This window comes from Mesoplodon densirostris, chromosome 16, assembly GCF_025265405.1.
Source record: "Mesoplodon densirostris isolate mMesDen1 chromosome 16, mMesDen1 primary haplotype, whole genome shotgun sequence".
Classification (NCBI taxonomy): Eukaryota; Metazoa; Chordata; class Mammalia; order Artiodactyla; family Ziphiidae; genus Mesoplodon; species Mesoplodon densirostris.
The window spans coordinates 49805877-49824145 of NC_082676.1; the positions used below are offsets into that span (position 1 = coordinate 49805877).

Sequence of the window (18269 nt, forward strand, 5' to 3'; positions counted from 1 at the left end):
CTTTGTCCACAGGGAGCAGGGAGTGTCACAGAGTGGTTTTCAAAGACAGTTCAAGCAGAGTTGAGACCACAGGCTTTGAAATCACTGGTTTATTTCATCAGCAAAGGGTCTGTCTCCTAGGATGGGCCAGCGGGAGACTTCCAGCTCTGTAATCTCGCCACGAGCTGCTAAGGTCAGGAGGACAAGGCTGGTCCCCCATCCATCACCCAGGGTGGCTTGGAGACTTAAGCTGAGAGGGGAGGTACATGCCTCTCAAAATTAACAAACCCACTCCGGGGTGGACGGTGACAGGGACAGACTGCTGTGTTCATAGCAACAGACCATCATCCCTTATAATATGTACCATAATTGGAAGATGTACTCCCACTCTTCCTAAAGCAATTTCCCAAGGCCTCTTAAGGGCTGAAGGGAAACCATTCAGAATTGACTGGACATGCCAGAAGCAGATCAGCTTTGCGTGGACAGACTGGGAGGGCTAGTGTCAGGGACCCCCCTGGTCTCTTGGCCTTAGCTGGGCTCCCGGGTTCCAGGATGATGAAATCCGAGATGGGAACAGGGCTTGGAGCCTGGGTTCCCTGGGGGAAGAGGGTCAAGGGCTCTCAGGGCAAACCTCGCAGAAGAGACAAGTGGAAGAGCCCTTGCATCTCGATGGCTCATTCCCACCTGAAGTCCTGGCCAACAGTTTCATAAAATTTAATATTATAAGGTCTATAAAATTCCCGGAGCTGGTCTATCACTTCCGGATCGATCTGTACATGAGTTCTGCCTTTTGATTTGCCCAGGCATCGAGGCAGGAGGCTCGATTCTGTTTTTTTCAAGCAAGGGAATCCTTTGGTCTTGTTGAAGTAGAAGTGCTTGTCCGTGATGAGCCTCTTAATGCCCAGGAAGTCCTGGACCCGCCCCATCTCGCCGGCTGGGTCAGTGATGAGTCGCTCGCCGCTGACGAAGTGGATCTGGGCCAGCGGGAAGTAGCGCAGCCAGCTCTCCAGGTGCAGCGCGTACATGCCTATGCGGATGGCATTCCAGGACACATCCACCAGGCCCAGCGTGCGGTTGCGGAAGGAGAGGCCCTCGAAGGTAGGGATGTCGGGCTTCTTGGAGAGCGTCTGCGTGTAATCGGAGATGGCGCGGGTCACGGGGTTCCGCACGACCACTATCAGCTTGGTGTCTCGGGACATGTTGAAGATCCGGCGAGGGGCCTCTTGAGTGACGAAATAGCTGGGGGTCTTCTCCAGTGTGATCTGGCTCTCGAGGGTCCGGGGCATCAGGCTCCTGCGGGGCAGAAACGCACATGATCAGCCAGGGCTCTGTTGGGGGCTTGGAGATCACTTCCCTCCACCCAGCTCCCTAGTGAAGCACCCGCCCCCTCACCAACGGGCCATTTGAGGCTCACCTGCTCTCATCTGATGAAGAGCCCACTTTAACTCTTGTTGACTTTTTTTATTTAGGTCTTTACCAGTTTGCTTTAAGACAAGAACCAACCTAAATGTCCATCAGTGTGAAATAAATAAATGATGGAATAGCCAATTAATAGAGTTAGGTAGATCTGCGTGTACTGTTATGGAATGATTTCCAAGATTTAGTGCTTAAATGAAAAAAAGCAAGATACAACTTGTTTATCTCAGGAAAGATACCAAGAAACCAATAAAAGTAATTGCTTCTGGGGAGGGGGCTTGAGTGGGAGCAAAGCCAGGAGGTCAGGGATAAATGAGAATTACTTTTTATTGTGTAATCTTTTACGCTGCTTGAAATTTTTATTGTGTTTATTACATATTCAAAAAATACAAAGGAAGCCACCGAATATTGTTCTGGCAAAAGATACTTCTCTAAATATATTAAGAAAATCTTTTGGGGGGAGGAAAGGCATGCTTTGTAGGAATAACATGTGTTTTAGAAATGAGTTCTGATGTCTTTTCCTCCTTGGTATAAGACTGAAGAAGCACAGAACTGCCGGCTGGTTGGGACCTCAGTCGGAAGCCCTAATGCAACCTCTTGCTCCCTTACTTTTAAATTTCCTGGTTCTGCTTAAGGTTTAAGGGAGGATGGTGGGACACGCTGATGTCTCCTTCTCAGGTGTGTCTCTTTCAGGACCTTGTGAAGGGGAACACCTCTGGCTCCCAGTCGCTACATTTTTCTTAAATAAAATAAAAATTTTGTTTTTATTTTTGGCTGTGTTGGGTCTTCGTTGCTGGGAGCGGGCTTTGTCTAGTTGCAGTGTGCGGGCTTCTGATTGCGGTGGTTTCTCTTGTTGCAGAGCATGGGCTCTAGGTGCACGGGCTTCAGTAGTTGTGGCTCGCAGGCTCTAGAGTGCAGGCTTAGAGCACAGGCTCAGTAGTTGTGGCGTGCGGGCTTAGTTGTTCTGTGGCATGTGGGATCTTCCCAAATCAGGGATCAAACCCGCGTCCCCTGCATTGGCAGGTGGATTCTTAACCACTGTGCCACCAGGGAAGTCTGCTACTTCTTTCTGAAGGTTGTGTTTTACACTTAACCGTTTTTCTTAATCCTGGCTGTTCATTAGATCACCCAAGAAAGTTAAAAAAAAAACCCACAAATGTTTGAGCCCCAACCTAGACCAACTGATTAAAAATATTTGGGGGTGGGTTCCTTTCTGAAGCTCCTCAGATGATTCCAATGTGAAGGTAGGGATGAGAACCACCAACACAGCATCCTTCCCCCACTCTTAACACTACGGCTTCCCAACACCCACAGAATGCATCTTCACAGCCCTCTGGAATAGAGGCACCTGGTACCTGGTCTTCTTCATCCCAGCCCCTATTGTCATCTCTCTTCAGTAACCTGGCCTTACAGTTCTTTGACCAAATATCTCCTTTTTCTCTTCCTTTTAGCAACTCTTTCTCATGGCCATACCTTAGGTCTTATCCTTGGAATTGCCCTAATTCTGAAAAAGTTTACACTGAAATTCCACTCTAGGACTATGTTGTGGGTTGAATGGTGATCCTCCAAAAGATACCTCCACCCAGAACCTATGAAGGTGACCTTATTTGGAAAAAGAGTCTTTGCAGATGGAAGTAAATTAAGGATCTCAAGATGAGGTTATCCTGGATTAGGGTTCCTTGTAAGGAATATCCTTAGAAAAGAAGAGAAGGAGAGAAGAGATACACAGAGAAGGAGGCAATGTGATGATGAAGACAGAGCACGTAGTGACACGTCTACAAGCCAAGAAATGACAAGCATTGTTGGCAGCCACCAGAAGCCAGGAGAGTAGCATGGAGCAGATTCTTCCTCAGAGCCTCCAGGAGGAATCAACCCTGATGACAATTTGGTTTCAAAATTCTGGCCTCTAAAACTGTGAAAGAATAAATCTCCATTGTTTTAAGACATCCATTTTGTGGTCATTTGTTATGGCGGCCACAGGATACAAACACAGACTACAACCTTCTTTCTTTCTACCTTTACCACGGTTTCAAATTCATTGTATTGATACCCGATCTTCAGATTCATCTGTGATATTCTTGATTTCACTTTCTTCTAAACCTTCTCTGGACCCAGTGAGCAATCATTTCAATAGCATCATCTTCACATCTAACCCTAACCCTAACCCTAATCACCATCATCATCATCATCATTAATTTCTTTGTAGTACTTGCTCTTCCAATCTCTAATAATGCATCTTGCCAACTTTTCATCCTTTCTAATTCTGTCTTTGTGTTGCCAAACAGCAGTAGAGAAAATTGCTGATCCTGACAGAGGATTGCTTCTCCTTTATGTATTTATTACCTCTAGCTTAAATTGAGCCCTCAACACTGCTCAATAATCTTTTATGTTTGTCTTTACAGCGCCCCCATCATTCCTCATAGTAAGTGTTCCAAATTCTCACCATAAACTCTCAACCATACTCAACCACCCTAACACACAACTAGTCTCCCACTACTCTAGAAAAGGATAAGCTGCCACCCCTCCGCTCCTTCAGTCTTCCTCTCCTTCACCTTGAAAGTGACTATTATCCATCCTGAACCCCTCCCACTAATCTCAGAAGACAAGGTAGGCAAGGGCTCACCTGCCCACCTGTGCTGTCAGATGCCTTCCCCTACTGCCTTCCCTGCAAATCTACCCATTATCCCCTTGAATCTTCAAATTCTCTTTGCAGCTGATAAGCTGATACGACGGATATTTTGCTTCTAGGCCCAGAGTCTATCATGCACCCTTATGGGTTGAAACTTTATAGTATTTATTAATACTGAGAAGGCCATTTTTTAAGTTGGATATCATTCTTGGCAAATAATCACAGGTGTACTTGAATAGAATTCTTTGGCTGGATTTTCTTAGACATCTTCCTGTAATATTTTATGACCTTGGCATACATTGTAAGGAGGTTTTGGCCTGTATGACAAGAGTAGATGAAATTACATATATGTGACAGTGCATTTAAACTTAAGGACTTTCCAAACTTCATGGGGGTTATTGATATCTGCACACAAGAAGTTGACCTGATAAGCCATTAAACAGATTTCTTCACAATACCCTTTTTAAAAAAAGGTTTATTTATTATTTATTTAATTATTTAATTTATTTTTGGCCGCGTCAGGTCTTAGTTGCAGCATGCGGGATCTTCACTGAGGCATGCGGGATCTTTTGTTGCGGTGCGCAGGCTTCTCTCTAGTTGTGGCACGGGCTTCTCTCTAGTTGTGGTGCACAGGGCACATGGGCTCTGTAGTTGTGGCACACAGGCTTAGTTGCCCCATGGCACGTGGGATCTTAGTTCCCTGACCAGAGGTCGAACCCAAGTGCCCTGAATTGTAAGGCAGGCAGATTCTTTACCACTGGACCATCAAGGAAGTCTCTCTTTGCAACATCCTTTAATACGCTAAAGAACATCCAAGAGAGGAATTGAAGGTGCAGCATTTCCAAAGCTTATGTGGCCAAGGAACTGTGAACTTTTGCCAGGAGCACCAATTGACACCTCTTTCTGTTACCAGTTTGGGAAATTCTGACCAATTCCAGGGATCTTCAGAGTGTCACATCATTCCCCCAGCTGTGCACTGAAGTGAAGTTCCACCCTTCTAATTCCTAATAGGCATATCAGCTACAAAACCAAATTACAGGTACTAAGGAAGATACAAACACCAGGCTGTAAATAACATCACACCAAGGTCATCACGTCATGAGTCAAACGCGTACTCCAAATTTTCTCTATCCCACCAAAGGCCACCCCTATATATTTATTTCTCATTCGGTCACTGGAATAGAGTACAGGAGACCTGTGGGATGATAATGTACAAGGAGACCATATGGACGCACACCTCCCTGCTCTATGGTGGGAAGGGGGCATTAGGCTTTTCCTTAAGGCTCATTTTTCCTCCTCATGTCATTGTTCAAATTTTGCTGATTTGTTTCCAGCTGCTAACAAACAGCTGAACTTTTCTCTCACCCTGTAACCCTTTTAAGCTTCAGCGTCCTTTCTTTTCTGTGTAGCTCTGCAAAAATTACTGAAAGAATGTTCTAACACTCATCGTTTGGACTTACCTCCCATCTGTTATTTTAACCTGCTAAGCAACAATTTCCACCACATCTGGTAGCAGCTCCCAGATTTTTTTTAAGGAACCACCACTCCTTCTTTAGATAACATCTTAGCAGGCCAAGGGGAGGGTGCATGACTGAAGTTAGGCTAATTAGTGCCAATTGTCTCATAAAGACAAAAATGTATCATAAAGACTGAAAGTGGACTGAATCTTCCAACCAGACACAGGAGCATGGAAGAGCCTCCCTATCGGTTTCTTTTACCAAATCCCTTCAGCTCTCTGGGTTCTTGCCCTTTCTGAGACCTGGTTTTCCCACTCTCCTCTGTATTCTGTGAGTTACTGCACATCCTTCTAATTTGTTTGTTTGTTTCTGGACTACTTTAAAGTAGAGTCTGTTTCTGTTGTTTGCAACCCAAGAACTCCAACGTGTCTTACACAACTTGGCTTCCTCTCTGTGGAAGCTACACTCACCCCTACTGGATTATAAACTCCATGAGGGAGGGCAGGTGTACCTTATTTGCATCTACAGCTGCAAAGTCTACCACAGCCATGGCACAAGTCAAGTCTCCATCAATATTTCTGAGGTTACATGCAGCCAACAACTTAATCGAGTTATGCAATGAAGCCCTCATCCCTTTTCACATTCTCAACTCTCTCCAAACCACTGGGAACCTTCCCAGGAGTCTATCTCCCACTTCTCTTATTCTACATGATCTTCCTGGATGACCTCATTCCTTCCCCAGCCATTAGCACTGCCCAGGAGCTGTCGACTCCTCAGAAGCCTGTAACTGCAGCTCCAGCTTTCCCACACTATGGACTGGAACGTCCAACTGTCTGTGGAGTGGACACCTCATCTCAACAACTGAACTCACTATTTTCCTTCCAAGCTCACTTCTCTCTTTTGCCTGTTTGTGTAGGTGATATCACTGTGAATCCACTCACAAAGCAGAAAAACGTCAGTCATTCTTGACTCCTTCTCACATCTAATTCTGTCGTTCTTGTAAGTTCTCAAGTTTCCCCCTCCCCCTCCCCCAGCACTCATACACCTCAGGCTCTCTGTTCCTCTGACAACAGATTTTTCTCTAACCTCCATGCTTCTACTCTCTTCTCCCTTTCAATTTATTCTGCAGTCTGTGTCCACCAGGGAACTCCTTCTCAAGCAAATCCAATCTTGTCAACCATCAGTTATTCTTTTGAAGAAAGCCCACATTCCTTGACCTGGTACTCAAGGCTGCTGCCTACCTTTCCAGAATTTATCTCTTGCCACCTCCTGGCAATCTGATGCTTATACTATGCCGGACACAAAATCCACTCTCCAAACACATCCTGCTCTTTCATATGTTTTGCACTTGCTGAGTTGTTTTTTTTTTTTAAGACTCTTGATCATCTCTCTTGTCTCTTTCACCCTGGTGAATGTCTACTCATCTTTCCAAGTCCAAAGGAAAAGTCATATACTCTGTGAACCCTTCCTTGTAATTTCTCGGCACTTCCTGCATCCGACTACTAAGACCTCACCCCACTGTGTAGAACTTACTAGGTATGCATCCATTTATTTCCACAGATCATCAGCATCTTGGGTGTGTTTCTCGTTCTTTTTTGCCTTCCTAGCACAATACCTGGCATGACATAGGTACTCAATAAATTGATCAAAGATCCAGTGTCAAAGGTAGGTGCCTATTCAGAGGTTACCTCGAGTCCTCAGAAGTTACCAGTGTTTACTTTATGAAGCTTGGCCTTTTCTTGGCATTCTGGTCTTGGGCAGAGGAAGGTTCCAGCAGATAGTCCTGGGGCGAGGGGATCACTGTGCCATTTAAAAAATTTCATCATAGGGCTTCCCTGGTGGCGCAGTGGTTGAGAGTCCGCCTGCCAATGCAGGGGACGCGGGTTCGTGCCCCAGTCTGGGAAGATCCCACATGCCGCGGAGCGGCTGGGCCCGTAAGCCGTGGCCGCTGAGCCTGCGCGTCCAGAGCCTGTGCTCCGCAACGGGAGAGGCCACAACAGTGAGAGGCCTGCATACCGCAAAAAAAAAAAAAAAAAAAAATTTCATCATGGCCACACGTGCTCAGGCTCACAGGCTGAGGGGAATCCAAGCTCTGCTTCAATCAAAACCTCCCAATAGGGCTTCCCTGGTGGCGCAGTGGTTGAGAGTCCGCCTGCCGATGCAGGGAACACAGGTTCGTGCCCCGGTCCGGGAAGATCCCACATGCCGCGGAGCGGCTGGGCCCGTGAGCCATGGCCACTGAGCCTGCGCGGCCGGAGCCTGCGCTCCGCAACGGGAGAGGCCACAACAGTGAGAGGCCCGCGTACCACTAAAAAAAAACAAAAACAGAAAAAAACCTCCCAATATAAGATGGTAAAATGAGATTGAAAGGAACACATCTTGTGCCATTTCTGTTTTGCCATCTGCACTCTGTCCTTTGCCCAAGGCTCCCTCTAATGTTGAAAGAGGACAGGGCTGCGGTCACCTGTAGTGTGGCTGGGAGAGGAGGAGTTGAGGAAGTCAAGCTGGACTCTGGGGCCACCTGGAGGGCTTTGGAAACATGTAAATAACCCCACATCAGACTAATTAATTAAGAATCTCTGGGTGGGCACAGAGGCCTTGGTACCTGCAACTTTAAAACTCTTCAGATGATCCCAGTGGGCCCCCCAGGGCTAAGAACCACGGTTGAGGACTGCATGTTCCTTTAGCCGCATAGCCTTCAATATGGTAGCTCAGGAGTATCACCTGGGGGTGCGCCTTAAAGAGTCCCAGTACATTCAGCTTCAGTGGGTTTGGGGTGCAGCCCAGGAGCCTACATTTTTAACAACCCCCCTGCCCCAGGACTCATATTCAGAGAAGCTTGGGAAGCACAGCCTTAATAAAAAGCACCCTCATAAGTAACACGATGGCGCTCATTACTACCTAAGATGTTATATGTTTATTTGATGGATGTCTCTGCCCACCCCTGCCCCCAACCATAGATTGGAAGTTCCAAAAGAAGAGTGTTGGTGTCTGTCTTGTTCATGGCTGTGCTCTCAGCACCTAGGAGATGGCTGGCACTTAGTAGGGGCGTAGTCAATATTTGCTGAAGAGAAAAAATAGAAAGGCAAGGTTTTGGTTCCCAAGTCTAGGAACAACGAGGAAGAAGCATATTTGTGTGTGCCGGTGGAGATGTGTGCACAAAAGTCTGTATTTTACCTTCTCCCTAAGGGAAAAATCACAGAGTTCTGCGGCCCTTACCGAAAAAGACACACACACACACACACACAAAATCCAAACACTCACTTGTCAGCTTGAGGCTCTCTGGAAATGGCATTTTCTGACCCACCCAGTGGGACAGAGACAGCTCCTGTGGCTCCACTGTCCACAGAGGGACGTGCTGTGCGGGGCCTCTGAGCAGGGCCGGCACACCCCTGATTATCACTGATAGGGTTCTCTGGAAGATTTCATTTCCTGCTAAATCTGTACATTCTGTGTATGTGTTCTAAAAGGCCTGGCTGCCTGGGGGACTTCAGTGATTTATTAGCTCCTAGCTGGGCAACCAGGCTCCTTGAAAAAAAATAATTGCAGCCTCCAGAGGGATAATTAGGAGCGGAAGAGGAGGGAAAAGGCTTTCTTGCAAGAAACTCGTTCTTAAAACTAAACCTAGAGGGGTGGGATAGGGAGGGTGGGAGGGAGACGCAAGAGGGAGGGGATATGGGGATATATGTATATGTATAGCTGATTCACTTTGTTATACAGCAGAAACTAACACACCATTGTAAAGCAATTACACTCCAATAAAGATGTTAAAACAAAACCAAACTAAACTAAACTAAACCTGCTAAGCCTGCTCACCCGCTACATGGCTGAGCGCAGGCACAGCACCTATGAGCGTAGAAATGAGGCCCCTCCAGCATCGTGGCAACTCCTCCTTCCAAGTCCACAGCCCCAAATCCTTACATTGATGTGACCCAGGAGGAAACTGCTGAGTCCCAGGCTGAACCCCATCAATAATTCTTCACTGCTCACAGGATAAAGGCCTAAACAGGATTTATGTGGCTCATCTTGATCCAGCCCACAGCCACCCTGGGCTCTGGTCAGATTGGACTATTCAGGGTTCTCCCCCGACACTGCATTTTTCATGCTAAGGGACCTCTGACATGTTTTGCCCTCTGGGGGAAGGCTCTGTAGCCTATCAGGCAGAACTTCTTCATCTCTCAGCTCTTAGTTCCTCATCACCTCCACCAGGGAGACTTCCCTGACTGTGCCCTTATTATTTCCCCCTTCCCAGGAGTTAGGCAATTTGTTACCCTTGTGATTCCATGGCAGTCACTACAGACACATCCCATGTTTTACACATTATCTGCATCTGTCCACCCTAGAGTGTTAGGTCACGGAAGGCAGGGATCACCACTGTCACATTTCTATCAACAAGGCCTGTCCTGTGCTTGGTATGCATTCATGTATTCATTGGACAAGGATTTATTGAGCACCTGCTGTATGCCAGGATACAAAGACAGGCGTGGTGTAGTCTCTGTCCTCAAGGAGTTAACAGTCTTGTAAACCCCAGGGGTAAGGTGGTTCCCTTTTCTCAGTGTGAGGGGCTGCACTGAACTTGGCTTCCCACTAGGGCTGGTGGCTTCCTCCTCTGCCAGGAGGGGCCATGCCTGAACCCAGTCTCTGACAGTCATCAAGGCCCCCAGGGGTTGGACAGCTGGCTTTCCCTAATAACTTCTGTATACAGCTGGCACCTCAGCCCAGCCTACCTGGTGTCCTCGTAGTTTGATTGTCCCCCCCAGCTGACAAGGCTGTTCTCGCCCCTGCCCTATAAGAAGGGAAGTTGATGTAGGTGTCGGGGCAGAGTCCCTTCCCTGGAGCGTAAACCCACAGCTGGTCCAGGCTCTGGTATGTCCCTCAGGGTGATGGTGAGAAGACAGAGTAACCCCTTGCCTGCCTCTTCTAGTGCAAGTTTCGCCAGTGACGCTTATTCATTGTTTTTTAAGATTTATTATTTATTTATTATATTTTATTTTTCGCTGTATCGGGTCTTAGTTGCGGCATGCGGGATCTTCATTGAGGCATGCAGGATCTTTTGTTGTGGCACGTGGGCTCTTCGTTGCCTTGCTCGAGTTTCTCTCTAGTTGTGGCGTGTGGGTTTGCTCTTCTCTAGTTGTGGCATGCAGGCTCTGTAGTTTGTGGCATGCAGGCTCTCCAGTTGAAGGGCACGAGTTCAGTAGTTGTGGTGCATGGGCTTAGTTGCCCTGCAGCGTATGGGATCATAGTTCCCTGACCAGGGGTTGAACCCGCATCCCCTGTATTGTAAGGAGGATTCTTTTTCACTGGACCAGCAGGGAAGTCCCCCCAGTGACACCTATTCTTTCATCCATTCTTTGTGCATTATGGAATTTGTCTTGAGTCCCGCCACGTGACCAGTGGAGACAAGAAAGGGATCCTCCTTGCCTGATATATCCTAGAGCTGTTCGGAGGGCAGTGGGCTACTTTAGCAGCTGGTTGTGAGTATAGGAGTTGGAATCAAAGAGACCTGAGTTAGAGTTCTCCCACTTGCTAATCAGAAGAAATGGGCACACGGCTTACTTCACTTCGCATAATGTCATGTGGGTTCATCCACGTTGTCACAAATGGCAGGCGATCCTTCCTTTTTTATGGCTGAGTGAAATAAGCCAAGCACAGAAAGACAGATATCAATACTACATGATTTCACTTACAGGTGGAATCTGTATGTCGAACTCATAGAACCAGAGAGTAGAATGGTGGTTGCCAGGGGCTGGCATGTGGGGTGGGGAAATGGGGAGACGTTAGAAAAAGGGTACAAACTTTCAGTTATAAGACGAATAAGTTCTGGGGATCTAATGCATAGCCTGGTGACTACAGTTAACAATACTGTGTTGTATACTTGAAATCTGTTACGAGGGTAGGTCTAAAGTGTTCTCACCACACACGTACAAAAATGGTGACTATGTGAGGTGATAGATATGTTAATTAACCTGACTGTGAAAATCATTTCACAATGTAAACATATATCAAATCATTATGGTGCATACACACAGCATACATCAGCCATACATATAGTCTGCTGCAGACTGAATGTGTTCCCCCCATCCCCATCCCAAATTCATACGCTGATGCCCTAACTCCCAGTGTGATGGTATTTGGAGGTGGGGCCTGTGGGAGTAATTAGGACCTGAGCATGGAGGCCTTAGTGCCCTTATAAGAAGAGACACGGGAGAGATGATCTCTCCCTCTCTGCCACGTGAGGACACAGTAAGAAGGCATCCGTCCATAAACCAGGAAGTGAGTCCTCACTGGGAACCAAATCGGCTGGCACCTTGATCTTGGACTTCCAACCTCCAGGCTGTGAGAAATAGCTTTCTGTCATTTAAGCTCCGTGGTCTATGGCATTTTTGTTATAGCAGCCGGAGGTGATTGAGCCGGGGTCATTGATGCCTTCGATGTAAACAAGCTCACAGCTAACATTTCTTGCGCAGTGACCGAGGGCCAGATGTGGTTCTCAGCTCTGTGTATGAACCACCACCCTCAGCCTTCATATTAACTCCCCGAGGCCGGCACTCTCACTATTCCTGTTTATGGGCTGAGGAATCTGGGACACAGGGAACTAAAGTCAGTCACAAAAGCGATGCAGCAAGTTGCAAAATCTGGATTCAAGCAAGTGTGACTCTAGCACTAGAAGAAAACATGAGAATATAAAATTAACCTTGGCACGAGGACAGCCTTTCTAAGCATGAGACAAAACTCATGGAGGAGAAGACTGAAAAGTTAGATACATAAAAAATGGAAGTCTCTGGGATGGAAAAATACCATAAATAAAATAAAGGGAAATGACTCACTGGAAAAATATTTGCAGCATATAAGATAGGGAAACAAAGGATGATTTCATATATTTTTACTATCTATATATGTGTTTGTATGTTTTATATATTTTTTCAAAATTCTTGCAAATTAATAAGAAAAAGAGCCAGCTGGTTGAATAAAGGAACACAGGCTGTGAAAAGTTAATAGCAAAAGAGCTACCTATGGGAAATAAATACATGAAAAGATACTCCATCTCTCTTAAAATTAAAGAAATGCAAATTAAAACTAAGATGAGATCATATTGTTCACCTATAAGACTGGAAAATATACTTTAAAAAATTATAACTGTTATTGCTGGCAAGAGCGTGTAGAACTAAGTACTTGCCAATATTGGAGGGAGTGTAAATCAATGCATCTTTAGGAGGACAATTAGATATTATCTACCCAAATGTAAAATGCACACACCCTCTAACCCAGCAATTCCACTTCTGGAAATTTAGTTGTGCAAGTGTGTAAAGACCTGTGTGTAAGAATGTTTGTTGCAGCATTTGTGACAGAGATGGGGAGGTGTCCACCAAAGATCCCTGCCCCTCACTCCATAGTGTAGCTCTGTCTCTAGAGGGTGGTGGCCCAGCCACAGACTACATTTCCCAGCACCCCCTGCATCCAGGTGGGGCCTTGTGGCTGGTTCTATGTGTGTTACCTCCAGACCCAGGTGCTTACAAAGTGGGTGTGTCCTTTTCATTTTCTTTTCCATCTACTAGCTAAATGCAGAGAACTCTGAGGCCCTAGAAGGTCCAAAAGATAGAAGGGGCATGAAGACCCCTTATAATTGGTAAAACAACCCCCTTGGACTACTATGAGCAAGACATACACTTTTCTCTTGGCGTTTGTTTGTTACAGCAGCTGGCATTGACCTAATGACTGAAACACTGTTTGCAGCAGAAAGAGACCAGAACAACCTACATGTCTGTTGGTAAGAAGCTGGTTAAATAAAGCCAGACAATAGCTTATTTTGCGGCTGTTAAAAAAATAAGCTGGTTCTATAGATATTGACACAAAAAGGAGTCCAAGATGTATTCTTACGTGAAAAAAAAAGCAAGATGCAGAACAGTGAGTTCAATATGCACCTATTTACATACAAAATATACACACAGATGCCAGTATGGATATGCATATACCATCTCTAAAAAGATACACAGTAAACTGTTAGCAGTGATCACCTTGGGGGACCTGGATGGCCCATGGTATAGAGTGGACTTTTTTTTCACCTTCATCTTTCTGCACTCATTGGATTTCTTTTCCTTTGCCATGAGCATGCATCATTTGTAGTTAAAAAAACTAGCTAATAAAAAGCTATGTTAAAAAATCTCCACTGATATTGTTTAGGGAGAAGATAGCCTGCATGGAAACAGTTTTGAGGAGTGAGGGGGAGGAAGTGTGTCTGGAGGAGCTGGGGTGTGGGTGAGAAGCAAAGATATGGAAGGCCGGAAATGCACAGCTCTGCTCTCCGGAATCTTGGCTCGGAAAGGAGGAAGGGTGACCGTGGGTGTTGAATGAATGGATTTTGCTGCTGCACGTACAGTTCTGGTAAGTTTCCAGGCAACTGGACCTCAATTTCTCAGGTGCCATCGGGCTAGTCTGGCCTGACCATGGGGACACTAGCAGGGCACCTTCTGTTGGTAACTCTGGGTCTCTCACCTTCTCTCACTGTCTGGGCTTAGCTCCTTCCCCACACTAAGCCTACACTCCCTTTTCCCTGGGAATGGGTCCCTTAAGTCAGCCCTTCTCACACTTGGAGGCACATTTGTATCACCTGGGGGTCTTGTGGAACGGCAGATTCTGATTCTATAAGTCTAGGGAGGGGGCCGAGATTCTGCATTTCTAACAGGCTCTGCAGTGAGGCTGACAGGCTGGTCCATGGCCCACAGGTTGAGTAGCCAGGTCCTGGCCAGCCTGGCATGAATTGCATAGTCAGTGAATGTTTATGCACTAAATGGAATTGGCTAATGGATATTGGATGACGAACTGTAGATGATGTGAATTCAGAAAACCCAGATTGGAGGCCCAGCTTTTCCATTTCCTGGCCTTGTGACTTTCATAGTAGTTTCCTCAGAGCAACAGGTGGATGATGAGAAGGTGGGCTTCCCCTGGCTGCTGTGAGGTCTAAGGTGGATGAACACATGAGGGGCCCATGTACACCATAAAGCACTGTACCCAGCCGTCAATGGATTCCTCTTTCTCTACTTAATTTTCCCCCTTTCATTTCAGTCTTTTCTTTTTTTGTTGTTCTTTCATTTATTCAGTTATTTTTAAAAATTGAGATATAAAAGACACATAGCATTATATTACTTTCAGGTGTACAATGTAATGATTCAACATACATATATATTGTGAAATCATCACCATTATAAGTCTAGTGAGCATCCATCACCACACAGACTTACACACAGAGTTACCTTTTTTCCTTGTGATGAAGAGCTAGTAGCTTGTTAGAGCTACTCTCTTAGCAACTTCCAAATATGCTCTAGAGTATCAGTAACTATAGTTACTGTGCCGTAGTGTTTGTCTTTCTCATTTTCAAAAAGCCAATCATCTGTCCCTTCATGCTCTCCTGCTACAGCCCTATATATCTCCTCTTCTTCCCAAAGTTCATGAAATAAAGCTCAATGGTTCTGCGCTTCCCTGGTGGCGCAGTGGTTGAGAGTCCGCCTGCCAATGCAGGGGACACGGGTTCGTGCCCCGGTCCAGGAAGATCCCACATGCCGCGGAGCGGCTGGGCCCGTGAGCCATGGCCGCTGAGCCTGTGCGTCCGGAGCCTGTGCTCCGCAACGGGAGAGGCCACAGCAGTGAGAGGCCCAAAAAAGCTCAGTGGTTCTACTTTCTCACCTCACATTCATCCTCAACTCATCACATCTGCCTCCTTCCTCCTCACCCCCTTAAAGCAGCTCTCTCTGAGCACACCCATAAAGGGCGGTGTCATTTTGTCCTGGCCTTGTTTTAACTTTCTGTGGCATCTGAGGCATCAGCCCACTCCCTGCTTCTTGAGGAATATGTTCTTTCTTGGCTTTGAGAACCAAGGTCTTGGTTTCCTTTTTACCCCTCTTACCAGTCCTTCTCCATACATATTTCAGTTATTTTTCCCACACTTACCACTTATCTCTTTATGTCTCACTTAATGGCCCCACCACCCACCAGTTGCCCCAGCAACACTCACATCTAATCTATAACCAAATCCACTGGTAACGTCTCACGCAGTCTCTTCTGACATTGGTCCCTGCCAGCTTAGGACCCATCACAGCATCCTCGTTCATGGTCAGAGCTCAAGGAGCAGCTCAGCATCTTTCTCTAGGTAGACTCTGCTGGCCAGCATCCATTCGGAGCCAGCTTGCTCCACCAAGTGGCCCCAAGGCTACCAGGGGTGGTACCAAGGGGTGGCTTAGGGGACCTTCATCCTCCTTGCAATCTCCGGAAGTCAATCTAAGTGAAAACAGATGGAGGGGAAGAAGGGAAAGTGCTGCTGGAGAACGTCTGAAACTGGCAGGATGGCTGCATTACAAATACCTTATTCTTGACACAAAGGGGGCCTCAGCACAGCCAGCAAATTCCACCATGTTCCTCTGGCCAACTCGCTCTCCCATTCTGCACAATGACTATCTCAGACCTTTTCCATTCTCTGCAAATGATCAAAGCCAGCCCTTTTCTGTCCCTCTCAGCAGATGAGCTCGCACCGTGGAGAATAGAGAAACTGTTAGCATGAAACATCTTCATTATCCTGCTGCCAAACACATAAATTTTTCCACACTGACCAGCCGAGGATGGAGATGGCCAACCCAGTGGCCTTCGGATGCTAGTCCCCCAGGCCTGTGCGTCTCCACCTCCCTTCACCTCCCAGTGTTCCCTGCCTGCAGTGTCCACGGAGGCCCACCTTCCACCTGTGCCTGGATCCATGCTAAGGACCTGTCAGTCCGCACCAGATCTGAATGCATCCCAGGCATCTGCAAATACCCCAGCCAAAGACTGGATGAATCAGTGAGTTCATCTTATTTTTTAACACCAAGCTTTACAATTGCATACTCCAGAGTCCCTATGGCTACTAAATTTTGCAAGGTTGAGCTCCACAAGCCTGCCCCCACTTCCTGCAGCATAACAGTGCCCCCTAGTGGGAGGTAATCCAACTGCAGCTGGTGGCGGCAATACCTCCTTCCTGGTCCTCCACAATTCCGCCGCTTCCCTGGGAGACGTTAGCCACCATCAGTTCTTTCCATTTTGTCTCCCGAAGAGGCAGGTGTATCAGAATACACGAAGCCCAGTGGTTGCAAAGGTGAGCAGGGCTTGGCTTTCTGATCATGCAGGGAGTCAGAAGAGTAGTGCTGTTGAGCAAAGCACTGGGGAGCCAGCTGCTCAGATATCATCCAGGCCAAAGCTGCATGTACGGTTACTGAGTGAACAGCACTTCTACGGGGTCCAGGTCTCACCCAAACTGTGCACATCTGGATTCTTGTCCAGGCTGTGGTGTAGAATGGTCCAGCTCTGCCTTTCAGTTCTGGAAGGCATTCAGGACACCTTGCAAGATGAAGTAGCAGACACTCTCAAATCCTTCAGTCCGGCCCTTTCCTGCCTCCAGGGCTTTTCTGCTCTTTCTGCCTAGAACAGTCTCCCCTGACTCTTCCATGGCTCAGTCCTTCTCATCCTCAGGTCTCTGTTCAAATGTCACCACTCTCAAATGTCACTCTCTAAACCCCATGGTTTATTTCCCTCCTTGCACTGAGCACAACCTGTAAATCTCTTGCATATCTGTTTGTTTATCTATTGCCTTTCCCCCAGTTAGTCTGCAAACCCCATCAGGAAGGGATGCTGTCTTCCTTGCTGAGTGTGGAGTCTCAGTCTTTGTCACTGGGCCACACCACCACAGGCAGTCAAAAAAGCATATGACCCATGCTGGTCAAATGAATAACAGGGGAAGAATCAAAGCCTAAAGGCAAGAAGACCTGGGCGCACTGAGAAAATGCAGCAGCCTGAGCTCTTTAGAAAGGGTTTCCCAAAGTGCAGTCACATATAATCTCTGGTCTGCAAGTGATTCATGGATGAAAGTTACATTTTTTTAAAAACAGTTTTGTGTTTATTTTAATGCATTTTAGAAAATTAGAACTAGAAGATCATCTATATTTAACAGATTTTACTGCTTAGGATGAGGCTTAAATATGCAGTGAGCATAGAAAATGTGACTTGATCTAAAGACAAATACTAAGTAAATAGTACAAATGGTACATGAATATGGAAAAAAGGTGATCCTTATAATGACTCAAGTTTGGGAACCTCTGGCTCAAAACAATGTTAGTTTGGCCAAAGGAAATCCAAGCCAGAGTAATGTAGACATAGACTCATTCAACAGATAATTATTAAGTACCTACTGTTTGCCAGCCATTGCTGGTGCCGAGGCCATGGGTCTAAGTAAAACAGATGTAGCACTTGCCCTCATGGAGCTTCTGGTCTGGTGGAGGACATAATGAACAAAAAATAAGCAAATATATAATTACAATTTGGGGTGGAAGAAAAGAAGAGCAAATGTAACGAGGGAATTGAGGGGTCGAAGAAACCCCAGAGTAGACATTTGAGCAGAAGTTCAGGAGATGAGTACTGGCTTGGATGAAAAGACCATATGAGAAAAACAATAGGATAAGACAAAACAGGTATGGATGAGGCGGTACTGTAGAGAATCTAAAAATGCACTAGCAAACTACACTGACAGAAATCAAGAGTAGAACTAGCAACGTAGAAAATAAAAATCAGAACAAACTTGAGCCTGATCTTGGGCTTCTCAAGTAAAGATCCACAAGATTGAACTGCTGGGAGAGAAGATGACATGGAAGACAGAGTAGTCATAGGCAACGAATAGTTTGCAATGTTACTGAAGAGGAAACCTGAAACAAATTGGACAGAGCTATTGGCAAAGATTTCATTAGTAGACCTTCCAGAGATAAAAGATGGCAATG

At 46.3% G+C, this 18269-nt stretch overlaps 1 protein-coding gene across 1 annotated transcript in view; it reads right to left on the bottom strand.

Moving 5' to 3' along the window:
- Positions 1-653: 653 nt before the first annotated feature.
- Positions 654-18269, bottom strand: part of HS3ST2 (heparan sulfate-glucosamine 3-sulfotransferase 2) — a 94437-nt gene continuing 76821 nt past the window's right edge. Inside the window, exon 2 of the mRNA XM_060078483.1 lies at positions 654-1272. Within this exon, the coding sequence (XP_059934466.1) occupies positions 654-1272 (619 nt within the window). The remainder of the gene's footprint in view (positions 1273-18269) is intronic.